General features: G+C 48.8%; 1 protein-coding gene across 1 annotated transcript; it reads left to right on the top strand.

The window, feature by feature from the left end:
- The first annotated feature begins 685 nt into the window (after nt 1-685).
- Nucleotides 686-10,845, top strand: MATN4 (matrilin 4). Its single transcript, XM_049780535.1, has 8 exons — nt 686-764; nt 1,934-2,503; nt 3,082-3,204; nt 6,331-6,453; nt 8,458-8,871; nt 8,956-9,108; nt 10,285-10,392; nt 10,477-10,845. Exons 1-8 carry the CDS (start codon nt 686-688, stop codon nt 10,533-10,535), a joined length of 1,629 nt encoding a protein of 542 aa, XP_049636492.1. The 3' UTR covers nt 10,536-10,845.
- The last annotated feature ends 1,971 nt before the right edge of the window (nt 10,846-12,816 follow it).

Raw genomic sequence — 12,816 nt, 5'->3', positions numbered from 1 at the left:
CTGTTTGCTCAGGGCTGGGCACCTGCTGGGCAGCTGTGCACTTCCCACCATCACTTGGCTAACCTGGGAGGTGCTCCCTGGTGGCATCTCAGTGGAGGGGCCAAGCCTAGAGAGTTCAAGTGCAAGGTGGGTGTACCACCCTAACCCCACAGAAGGATAGGGCATTTGTGTGCATACATGTGCGTGCATACGCTTGCGTGCATGCTTGAAAGTGTATGTGGCCTAAGAAGACAGCCACACTCTGAGGTGCTGTGTGTGCAGAGAGAAGTATGCAATGTGGGGACTGGCTTCTGTCTCTGTTGTGCCCAGGGAGAAGAACACGCAGAACACTCAGGTTGATCTTCAGAATTCCATAAACAGAGGATCTGATCCTGCAATACCCCCACTTTTTTTTCCTTTTCCATGGTGCTATTTATTTGATCTACTTTTAATTTATTTACCATTCTACAATGCTACAAGCAGAATCCTCATATTTCCAGCAACTTCACTATGGTGATATTTTTTATCATGAAAATGTTCAAATATCAGAGACTAGTAAAACAGAGTCATGCCTTTCCCCCTTGGAAACAATCCCTTCCCCCATACAGAATCAAGGTTTCAGAATATGATTGCTTTGCTATCATGTTGTTTTTTCCTTCCACCAGGCTCTGACATCTCTATCCCTTGTAACCCCCCCCCCCCAATCATGAGGGGGCTTTTATGCTCCCCACTGCTGGTGCTACTGTTCCTTCTCCAGCCCTGGGAAACTCAGCCCCAGGCCACAGGTGAGCAGAAGTGAGAGAGGGGAAGGGACAAAAGGTGAGGGGGGGGGGCAAAAGCAGGTTTAGCCCTGGGGAGGGAAACTCAGGGCTGTTCACAAAAGGACTAAGTCCAATAAGAAGAACAAAGATGCTTGTCTTAACATGCAGCTGACAAGATTTGGTGCCCCAAACACACCAAGAATGAACCATAAGCATTGATGGCACTGATGGGTATGCCTCCCTCCAAAACACACACACACACACACACACACACACACACACACACACACACATGAATTGAGTTCACATTCTCTATTACCTCTTTAGGTCTTATCTATAGGATGTTACTCAGAGGCAACTCAACATGGTCCAACGTGACCACGTTGGACTCATGCAGAACTATCTGGTGTTTAATTTTTAAATGTTAATGTGGGTGGGGGAGCCAGGAGTTTTCATATAAAAATCCCTATTCGGAAGTTCTCTAGAAACATCCAAGGATTCAGCTCATATGGAATGATACGCAAGCACACTGGGCTTTTCAGGGGGGACTTTGGCTCTCTGGGTGTTCACCATCCTAACCAACCAGATCCTTTATTAATGGTGCTTGTCTGGGCCATGTCAGTATTTGAGTTTGTTACATCTCTGGAGCAGTCTTGGAAGGATAATACCTCCTCACAAAAGCTCCCTGAAACCACTATGAAAATGATAGTTGGAAATGATCACTCTGGATAAGAATTGGGTGCTGAAATAAAGTGATAGGCATGATACCCCTCGGTAACAATATTGCAAACTACAGTGTCTGGGGCGGGGAGGGAGAGAGAGAGAATATCTGCCCCATAGTCCGAGTGCAGTGGGAGGAAAATGGGGATATTGGTGGCCAGAAATGTGCACTGATGAAGGATGTTGTACATTGTATAATTGAAATGCAATCATGAATAACTTTGTATCTGTGGGAAAAAAACTGTATTATGAACAACCTTGTAACCCAGGTGTTTAAATAAAGTAATTAAAAAAATTAGCTCCCTGGGAATCTGTGAAACCAGGCTCAACATTTGGAAGCTCTGTAGCAGAGAAACTATCTAGCTGTGCATGTGCTATAAATAAGGCTGGTTCTGTGAAGGTTGCACTGGGCCCTTTCCACCCTGGGTTTGCTTCGGGGATTCTCTTCAGCAAAGTCCTCTCTGGTCTTGCAGCTCCCAGGTGCCACACGGGGCCCCTGGATTTGGTGCTGGTGATCGACAGTTCGCGCAGCGTGCGCCCCTTCGAGTTTGAGACTATGCGGCAGTTCTTGGTGGGCCTCCTCCGCGGCCTGGACGTGGGGCCCAACGCCACGCGCGTCGGCCTGATCCAGTATTCGAGCCAGGTGCAGAGTGTCTTCCCACTCGGCGCCTTCTCGCGTGTGGAGGACATGGAACGCGCCATCCGCGCCCTGGTACCTTTGGCACAGGGCACCATGACTGGTTTGGCCATCCAGTACGCCATGAATGTGGCCTTCAGCGTAGCCGAGGGAGCCCGCCCGCCGGAGGCGCGTGTGCCGCGGGTCGCTGTCATTGTCACGGACGGGCGGCCCCAGGACCGAGTGGCCGATGTGTCTGCTCAAGCACGAGCCCGTGGCATCGAAATCTATGCTGTGGGGGTGCAGCGTGCAGACGTGGCATCTCTGCGCGCCATGGCGTCACCTCCCTTGGACGAGCATGTGTTTCTTGTGGAGTCCTTCGACCTGATCCAGCAGTTTGGCTTGCAATTCCAGAGTCGGCTGTGCGGTGAGTTAGGGATGGCGATGGTAAGCCATATCCTGTCCTGGCTTTCTCTTCTGTTACTTTCCCAGTGGCTGATTTATTTTATTTCTTAATTTATTTATTTATATTTTGCTTTTGGGGGCCACACCTGGTGATCCTCAGAGGTTACTCTTGGTCTGTGCTAACGAATTACTTCTAGCTGTGCTTGGGGATCCTATGGGATGCCAGGGATGGGATCCAAGTTGGTTGCGTGCATGGCAAGTGTCCTAGCCCTTGTACTATCTGCCAACAGATATGCCCCTATCCATTAGTAAACCTCTTCTTCAACGGTGTCAGCATTGATTTAATGTCTCCTCCTCACCTCCTGTCTTCCTTTGTGGTCTTGTCCTGTCCCCTGATGCATCTAGCCTTGATCCTGTTCACGGGGGCTACTCAGTATTTATTTTCTTAGTCTTCCTACTGGGGTAGGCCCCAGTCCCATCTAGGGTCGTTCTTAAATATGGCGCCTGATGTTGTCTCCATCCAGTTTGCTCATTTTGAATGGTTCTGCCTCTCTGTCTGCCACTGATTCTTGTCTACTGATTCTGCTGATCTTCCCCCAGGAAAGAACCTGTGTGCGAAGGGGACACATGGCTGCCAGCACCAGTGTATCAACACCCCAGGCACCTTCCACTGTGCCTGCAAGCCTGGCTTCCAACTGGCAGCAGACAACAAGAACTGTCTGGGTGAGCCCAAGTGTGACCTGTTTACCTCACTGCTTCTGTAACAGTCATGACTCAGGAAGGGCTTTTGGAAGTAGAGTCCAGCTCCAGATTTAAGAAAAGAAGAAACGAGGCCAGAGCAGTAGCATAGCCGTAGAGCGTTGTGGTCAACCCAGGACAGACCTGGGTATGATTCTCAGCATCCCAAATGATCCCCTGAGTCTGCCAGGAGTGATTTCTGAGTGCAGAGCCAGGAGGAACCCCTGAGTGCTGCTGGGTGTGACCCCAAAACAAAAACAAACAAAAAACAAAAAAGAAAAGAAGAAAGAAAGAAAAAGAAAAGAAGATGCCCTCAATAGGAGCAGCCTAGAGTGGCCAATCCCATAGTTCAATGTGTTTTCCACACTCTTCCCCAAGGTCACCTGGACCAGTCATGCCTGTGTCATGCCCTTGGCACATCCTTACTGTTCTTGCTAGACTCACTTACAGACTCTACTCTCTGGCCTCTTCCACATATCTGTTCCTTCCTGCTTCTGCACTTGAAATACTTTTGGCTGCTCACCTGCTACTGCTGCTCTCTGTACCTTCAAATCTTTCAAGGCCTGGCTCATGCTTCATGCTACTCTCTGAAAGGTTACTCTCCTCACATTCTTGTTTAGGCCACCTGGAGTATACTTGTGTGCCCATGGGTCTACTCCTTTGATGAAAAGTGCAGCTTTCAATGCTGAGTCAGTGTCAGACATTGGGAAGGGGCATCGTTTTTTAGTGTCACAATAACCTGGACAAAAAAAGACAAAATTTTTTGTTGTTTTGGGACCACGTCTGGCTCTGCTCAGGGGTTACTCGAAGCTTTGTATTCAGAAATCACTCCTGGCAAGCTCAGAGGACAATTTGGGATACTGGGGGTTGAAGCTGGTGCATGCAAGGCAAGCACCCTACCCACTGTACTATTGCTCTGACCCTAGAAGGAATACCATTCTAACAATCCAGATGCCAACTTCCGTTTTCTAGAAAGTTCAACAAGTGGGTTTGAAGCTCTAGTTAATGAACCATGAGCATTCTAATTCCTCCATATCTCTGACATTTCCCAAAGGGTTTTTATTCTCTCCTTCTTGTTCCTGCTGAGTGCTTTCTCTTTATTGCTCTCCTCTGCTTCACTGCTGCACAATGAATCCACTGTTCTTGACCCAGGCCCCTTCCTTGGCCTCCACAACTGTGCACACAGGGTAGGTGAGCATTTGCAGGTGTGCCTAAGTCCATTTGCTTAGACAGAGTTGGACAGAGGTGTGAGCTGGAGCTCAGAAAAGTTAGGCTTACATCCAAAAAATAATGACCATTATAACTTAGACCACCTGAGGCCAGATAGATAATGTAGTAGGCAAGGTGCTGCTTGGCTTGCATTTGGCTTACCTGTGTTCAACCTCAAGTACTCCTCACTCCTGGAGCCCTGCCAGAAGTGACCCCTGGGCACAGAGCCAGGAGTAAGCCCTGAACACAGCTGGATGTGTGATCCCACACCGAAGATTAGATTCTCTTGTTTCTGAAAGTTCTTAGTCATCTCAGTTCTGGGCTGGGGCTTCTCTACTTCCAGTCTCAACCCACACAATTACTCATTTCACACCAATTCTCTTGCTTGCTCTTTCCTCCTCTTCCATCTCTTATTTTTTATTTCTCCTTCCTTCCTTCCTTCCTTCCTTCCTTCCTTCCTTCCTTCCTTCCTTCCTTCCTTCCTTCCTTCCTTCCTTCCTTCCTTCCTTCCTTCCTTCCTCCTTCCTTCCTTCCTTCCTTCCTTCCTTCCTTCCTTCCTTCCTTCCTTCCTTCCTTCCTTCCTTCCTTCCTTCCTTCCTTCCTTCCTTCCTTCCTTCCTTCCTCCCTTTCTTTTTTTTTATTTTGGGGCCACACTCAGTGGTGCTCAGATTACTCCTGGCAGGCTCAAGAGATCATATGTAATACCAGAAATCAAACCTGGGTCTGTCCTGGGTTGTCAGCATGCATAGCCAATGCCCTACAGCTGTGCTATCACTATGGCCCCTCTTCCATCTCTTTTCTAAGAATCTCAGATTTCACTATTTATTGAGGAAAACTCACCTTAATCTAGCCCTCCTTTTCCAACTCTACTCTTGAAAAGTGCATCCAAGCTATCAAAGACCTTATTTCTCCTGGGAAGGCAGTTGTAAATCACAATTGCTCTCTTTTTTTATGCTCCCATAATGCAGATGGAAAAATAGAGGCTCGGTCAGGTTAAAAAGTAGAACCACCTCTATCAGAGAGCAGGTATCCTAGCCACTAAAATTAAGCTCTCTCAAGCCAGAGAGATAGCACAGTGGTAGGGCGATTGCCTTATGCACAGCTGACCCAGGACAGAGGGTGATTCAAATCCCAGCATCCCATATGGTTCCTTGAGGCTGCCAGGAGCAATTTCTGAGCGCAGAGCTAAGAGTAACCCCTGAGCACTGCTGGGTGTTACCCAAATACCAAAAACAAAAAAAATTAAAATGGAATAAAAATAAAATTAAGCACTTTCATTCTTGTGCCAGACTTAGTTATGAGCACCAGGATGCACCTAGGACTTGAGTTGAACCATTCACCTGCCTGGCTCAGTGGCTTCTAGAAATGACAGATGATGGGACCAACTTGGTGGCTCAGTAGTAGTGTACAGGCCTTGTACAGGGAGGGTCTTAGTTCAATCTCAGCACTACAAAACCCCTAAAAGAAACCACAAGTGCTAGGTACCATCCCAGTCAGGGTCTTTGAGGTTGGAATCTAGACATGGGCATCCCTGGGACATGGGAGACTATGTGATCAGCATCTGCTCAGTTCTATCCCAGAACCCTGAGTGCATGGGAAGGGTACACAGCTGTGAGCACCATTGTAAGCTGGTCCTGTCTTACCCCTTGAGAAGTTTCTGATGCCTCCAATCAGAAGCCTCTTCCCATCTCTTCCTTCCCACCAGCCATTGACCACTGCAGTTCTAGGGGCCACCGCTGCCAGCATGAGTGTATAAGCACTGTTGGGGGCCCACTGTGCCATTGCAGAAAGGGCTATGACTTGCTTGTTGATGGGAGGAGCTTTGGAACCCTGTGCAGAGGGTTTGGGTCTCTCAGCATATGGCCTGCTCCCTCACTCAGCCTGGCTTACCTCTTCTTCCAGCACAAGACCTCTGCAACGGTGTAGACCATGGATGCGAGTTCCAGTGTGTGAGTGAGGGTCTCTCTTACCGCTGCCTGTGCCCTGAGGGCCGGCAACTCCAGGCTGATGGCAAGAGCTGCAGTCGTAAGTTTTGGGGAGATGGTGCAAGGGAGCCCCGTGTGTCCAGGCCTTGTGCGTGTCCTGAGCCAGTTTCTCAACTTTGCCTTTGCTGTGTGATGCCCAACGAAATGGTGTAGGGTTTGAGATGGTATGGGAAGCCATATCCTGTCCTGGCTTTCTCTTCTGTTACTTTCCCAGTGGCTGGTTTATTTTATTTCTTTTTTTTTTTTTTTTTTTGGTTTTTGGGCCACACCCATTTGACGCTCAGGGGTTACTCCTGGCTATGTGCTCAGAAATCGCCCCTGGCTTGGGGGGACCATATGGGACGCCGGGGGATCGAACCGCGGTCCTTCCTTGGCTAGCGCTTGCAAGGCAGACACCTTACCTCCAGCGCCACCTACCTGGTCCCTTATTTTATTTCTTAATTTTATTTATTTATATTTTGCTTTTGGGGGCCACACCTGGTGATGCTCAGAGGTTACTCTTGGTCTGTGCTCACAAATTACTATGGGATGTCAGGGATTGTATCCAGGTTGGTTGTGTGCATGGCAAGTGTCCTAGCCACTGTATTATCGCTCTGGCTACCAGTTAGTTTATTTTTAAAAATACAAGATCTGATCATATTATTTTCTTGCTCCAAACACATTTGTTGCTTTCAGTGCCTATATATTTAGTATCACATGCTTTATCCTCCAGGGTTTTTTGTTGTTTTGATTTTGAATCACACCCAGCAATGCTCAGGGGTTACTCCTGGCTCTGCACTCAGGAATTACTGAAAATAGTGCTTGGGGAACCATATGGACTGTGGGGGATTGAACTTGGGCTGGCTGCATGCAAGGCAAACCCTTACCCACTATCAAGGGGTCCTCACACTTTTTTTTTTTTTTTTGGTTTTTGGGTCACATCCGGCGGTGCTCAGGGGTGACTCCTGGCTATCTGCTCAGAAATAGCTCCTGGCAGGCACGGGGGGACCATATGGGACACCGGGATTCGAACCAACCACCTTTGGTCCTGGATCGGCTGCTTGCAAGGCAAACACCGCTGTGCTATCTCTCTGGGCCCGTCCTCACACTTTTTAAACAGGGGTCCAGTTCACTGTCCTTCAAACCACTAAAGGGCCAAACTATAGTTAAAAAAATAAATAAAAAATAAAAAAGAACAAATTCCCATGCATATTGCACATATCTTATTTTTAAGTAAACAAAATGGGAACAAAAACAATATTTAAAATGAAGAACAAGTAAAGTTAAATCAACAAACTTACCAGTACTTCAGTGGTAACTATGGGCCTGCTTTTGACTATCAGGGGTTTCAAATTTGCGCCCCGCGTGGGCCGCAAACGGCCCTCCGTACAACATTTTGTGGCCCTGCCCTAGAGGAATCTTTTTTTTGTTTTGTTTTGTTTTATTTGTTTGGGTCACACACCCCAATGTTCAAGGCTTACTATTGACTTTGCACTCAAGGGTCACCCCGACTTTGCCTCCTGCGGCCCCCAGGTAAATTGAGTTTGAGACCTCTGAACTAGATGGTCAATGTTCAGTGCTATATTAGTCACTGCGAGTTGTAACAAGTGATGCAAGTTTGCATCAGTTAGTCTAGATCTTGTTGGAGATTTCAGATGTTTTGTTCTGGCAAAAGTCTGTTCACAGACATAAGTGCTGCTAAAGCCACTACTGATAGGTATTAACTGATTAATAGGTGGTAGCTGCTGCGGTTTTTTTTTTTTTTTCCATTGGTTTCTTTCTTTCTTCCCCATTTTTCCTTTACTTTTCAGATTTCCTTGCTTGGGCTAAGTATTCAGTAAGTGGCAAGGGTTAGAATGATGATGTCAGTAGTAGTAGTAGTAGTAGTAGTAGTAGTAGTAGTAGTAGTAGTAGTAGTAGTAATATAATAATATCATCAATAGTAATGCTGGCACAGAGCTGAATTCAGGAAGAACTTGACACCTCTTATGTATAGATTGTGAAGCTGAGCAATGGCTGCTCCAGATAAGATTCTGGCCGCTCCCACCAACTCTTTTCTGTCTAGGGTGCCGGGAAGGCCATGTGGACCTGGTTCTGCTGATCGATGGCTCCAAGAGTGTCCGCCCTCAGAACTTTGAGCTGGTGAAACGCTTCGTGAACCAGATCGTGGACTTCCTGGACGTGTCCCCAGAGGGCACGCGCGTGGGGCTGGTGCAATTCTCTAGCCGTGTGCGCACCGAGTTCCCGCTGGGCCGCTATGGCACCGGAGCCGAGGTGAAGCAAGCGGTGATGGCAGTGGAGTACATGGAGCGTGGGACCATGACCGGGCTGGCCCTCCGCCACATGGTGGAGCACAGCTTCTCTGAGGCTCAGGGCGCGAGGCCACGGGCCCTCAACGTGCCTCGGGTCGGCCTGGTCTTCACCGATGGCCGCTCCCAGGATGACATCTCCGTGTGGGCAGCTCGTGCCAAGGAGGAAGGTGGGCTTGGTGGCCTTGGGATGGCTCCAAGAGGGGAGGTGCTTTTGCTAAGATCAAATACCTGCTTCCCCTTCCACCTTGTAGGCATTGTCATGTATGCCGTGGGTGTGGGCAAGGCGGTGGAGGAGGAGCTGCGCCAGATTGCTTCGGAGCCCTCAGAGCTTCACGTGTCCTATGCTCCTGACTTCAATACCATGACACACTTGCTGGAGAACCTCAAAGGCAGCATCTGCCCGGGTGAGTTAGTCTGGGTCCTTACCTGCTCATAGGACACATCCCTGTTTGCCACCCTCCACCAACTGAGGTCCCACCATTCATTGGATTCGACCCTTATCAGACCTGCCCTACCATGACTCCACCCCTTATCAAGGCTCTGCCTTTTCTCAGGACCCATCTTTTCTCAGGGCTCCTTTCCTGTTGAGGGCTTCACCTCTTCTCTCTTTTTTATTTAAAATAATCTTTATTTAAACATCATGATTACAAACATGTTTGTAGTTGGGTTTCAGTCATAAAAAGAACACCCCCTTCACCAGTGCAACCTTCCCACCACCAATGTCCCCCATATCCTTTCTTCCCATCTCCTGACTATCTTTGAGACAGGCATTGTATTTCTCTCTCTGTCGTTATCATGGTAGTTGTTGATGTAGTTATTTCTCAAACTGCACATACCACTTTTTGTGGTAAGCTCCATATTATGGGCTGGTCCTTCCAGCCCTCATCTCTATTGTCTCTGGATATTCTTGCCATATGCTCTTTTATTTCTTAAATCCCACAGATGAGTGAGACTATTCTGAGTCTATCTCTCTCCCTCTGACTTATTTCACTCAGCATAATAGTTTCCATATCCATCCATGTATAGGAAAATTTCATGACTTCATCTCTCCTGACGGCTGCATAATATTACATTGTGTCTATGTGCCACAGTTTCTTTAGCCATTCATCTGTTGAAGGGCATCTTGCTTCACCTCTTCTTGACCTTGTTTCCTTCCTGTGCCCCACAATTGTCCTCCCAGTTTCCTGCAAGTTTCATGACATAGCCCCCTGTGACTCTTGACTCCCTTGGAATAACATTGGAGACTCAGAGGACCATTTGGCTCTTGGTTGAGGAAAGCTATTCTGGAATTACGCTGTCCATTTAGATGACGACCACTAGCTACCTGTATCCACTTACTTGAGCTCAAAATGAATTAAAAGCGTCGCTTTTTCAGTTGTCCTGACCAAACTGCAAAATGTCTCACTGGTTACAGATTGGGAAACAAGTTGAGAAAGGTTCGAGAGTGTTTACTAAAATCTCAGTCTAGGTTTCTTTGCATCCAAAGCTCCGACACTATACCACAGGCTATCTGGAGTGGGCTTGGGTCCGGGCGGCCCTCTGTGGGGGTCTCATTTCCTTGCCTTTCTGCTTGCTGGCAGAGGAGGGCATCGGCGCGGGCACGGAGCTCCGGAGCCCTTGCGAATGCGAGAGCCTCGTGGAGTTCCAGGGACGCACATTGGGGGCGCTGGAAAGTCTGTCGCAGAACCATATCCTTTGGGGCCGGTGGAGCGGGCTGGAGGGAAGGAAGTCCAGGGGACCGCCCAGTAGCCCGGGCATCCTTAACTACGCACTGTCTCAGCTGACAGCCCGCCTGGAGGATTTGGAGAACCAGCTGGCCACCCAGAAGTGAAGGCCTGGTAGCCGCTGGGGAGGCTGGGGCACGCCTCTATAGATTGACTGTGTCCCCTGGCGCGCTGCCCTGTCGGGATCGGTACCACCTGGTCCCTTGGACTTGGTTTGTTGTGCAAGAGGTGATGGCGGACTCCCAGCGTTGTGCTCGAGCTGGCCCTGCCGCACCTGAAGTCGCACTGCCTGGGCCCTGCCGGTGTTCTGGGCTTTGGGGGCTACACGCTCTCTGTGCGTGCTGCGCTCAGTTCTTTGTTGGATTCGCCTGTGTTTTCTTTTTCTTTAAAAAAAAAATTAAAATCTCGTTTCCATGGGTTTGGTTTGTGGGTCTTGCCATGCCGCCAGGGGGATGGGAGGCCAGACGGAGGGCTCCGGCGGCGCCCGGGCGGCGTCTCCTTGCAGAAAGGCGCTTTGTGCCGGGTCGGGCTGGGGGGCTGGGGGCAGGGGATCTAGGGCTGCTCGCCCCTCCTTGTTTATTCAGCGGAAAACAGATGGAGCCTTATGCAAGCTGTGGCGAGGGAGGGGGGTGTCAGCGCGAATCCTGAGGGGGGGGGGGTCCAAGCGAGTCTGCACCCACCATCCTCCAGTGGAGAAGAATGCGGCTTTCCCGACGCCCTGCCCATCCACATAGTACCCCGGTGTTGATAAGGATTTAGGAGGCAGTAATTGAACCCCTAATTGGAGAGACTAGGGGAACAACGGATAACGAAATTTCCCCCTGGAAACTCTGCCCCTCACTTCGTAAGAAGTTAGCCTCTCTGGTGCTGCCTGTTCAGGTGGTGCCCTTTTCTCGGTTCTCTCTTAAAAAACAAAAACAACGAAACACTAAAAAAACAACACCCCACCCTACTTTCCCATAGGCCATGGAACCCTCCATTATAGTTCTCAAACTGGTACCTTCCCCAAACGCAAATTCACAGCGTCTAGGTCTAGCTCCTAGTGGGCAGTTTATTTCCTTACTGGTAACAGGAGGACTGTGATTCCCAGGGGTAAAGGCGAAAACAATGGAACCATTATAAAGCAAACTTGAAAGCTCTTCAGTCCTCAATCTCTGGTAAAGGATGGGTAATAATAATTGCTGGCAGATCCAGTCTTGGGCAGTAATATCAGTGAACTAAAGGCATTTTCATTTCATCCACCCCACATGCTTGTTTGCTTTGTCCTTCATCACCCTTTCCTGCCCCCACTTGACTGACCTGGGAACTGAAGCAGGGAGAGCTTGTTCTCCCCTAACTGCAGGTAACAGTGAGGAGCAATGTTCTGTGGTTGTGCAGTATTTTACCACACATCTAAGTGGCACAGTAAATATACATTCATTCATTCATATCTCCTTTGGAAGTCTGAAGCCTCAAGTGGCTCAACAGGGCTGATTCCTTCTGAGATTCTACCAGCTTCTAGAAGCTTCTTGCATTCCTTGTCACATGGCCTAGCCTCCCCTGGACCTCTGATGCAGGCAGGCATCTCAGATCTTCTCTGTCTGTTTTCTTTCTTTCTTTTTTGGGGGGTGGATGGGGCCACACCCAGTGACGCTCAGGGGTTACTCCTGGCTATGCGCTCAGAAATTGCCCCTGGCTTGGGAACCATATGGGACGCCAGGGGATCGAACTGCGCCTGTGCCACCGCACTGGCCCCTCTGTTTTCTATTTAACAGATCAAACAGCTCTGATAATCTGTATCCAATCTGAATTTAGGTTCTGGAGTTTGGGACATGGACAGCTTTGGAGAGAGCATTAATTGGCTTGTCATAGAGTACTTGGAGCCAGGGGAGGAGGTCAGATCAGGTACTCAGGAAATTCTGTGCCTGGCCTCTCTCTAGACCAATGAAGAGGGAGAAACCACCTGAAGAAGCTTAGGGCTGTCCAGCCAAGGCACATGAGATTCTACCTGTGGGAGAATTCGACCTTCGAGAGGATGGAGTGAAGACAGGCAGAGTCAGGTGTCCTGGGGAATCTCACAGGTGAATGGATCATGAAGGTGTGTGGACAGGGAAAGAGTGCATTGTTGTATGGTGTTGTGGTAGTATGTTTAAGGGTTAACCTTGTAGCATATGAAAAAGTTTCCATAAGATGATTCTTGGAATTGTATTTAAAAGTGTTTCCTTAGGATTGTTCTGTGACTTTTGCCCCACCTAACCCTTCCAGGTGGGGCGCTGTGGAGTTGGCAATAAATAGCTTGAGGGACAGGAGTGAGGGGTCCTTCTGTGAAAAGCTGCTGGCTGCAGGAGGATTCTCTGGCTCTCCTTGCCCGATCTTTTAAACCCTATCGTTCTTGTCTGTGTGGATTAT

Source organism: Suncus etruscus, chromosome 9 (genome assembly GCF_024139225.1).
Source record: "Suncus etruscus isolate mSunEtr1 chromosome 9, mSunEtr1.pri.cur, whole genome shotgun sequence".
NCBI classification, from domain to species: Eukaryota; Metazoa; Chordata; class Mammalia; order Eulipotyphla; family Soricidae; genus Suncus; species Suncus etruscus.
Note: the sequence above shows the minus strand (reverse complement) of the source record. Positions and strands in the feature narration are given on the sequence as shown.

Bases quoted from the DNA above. Each gene is read 5' to 3' on its own strand.
- MATN4 (XM_049780535.1), top strand. From the start codon at position 686: ATGAGGGGGCTTTTATGCTCCCCACTGCTGGTGCTACTGTTCCTTCTC. The intron at 765-1,933 runs GTGAGCAGAAGT...CTGGTCTTGCAG, and splicing joins AACTCAGCCCCAGGCCACAG to CTCCCAGGTGCCACACGGGG. The intron at 2,504-3,081 runs GTGAGTTAGGGA...ATCTTCCCCCAG, and splicing joins ATTCCAGAGTCGGCTGTGCG to GAAAGAACCTGTGTGCGAAG.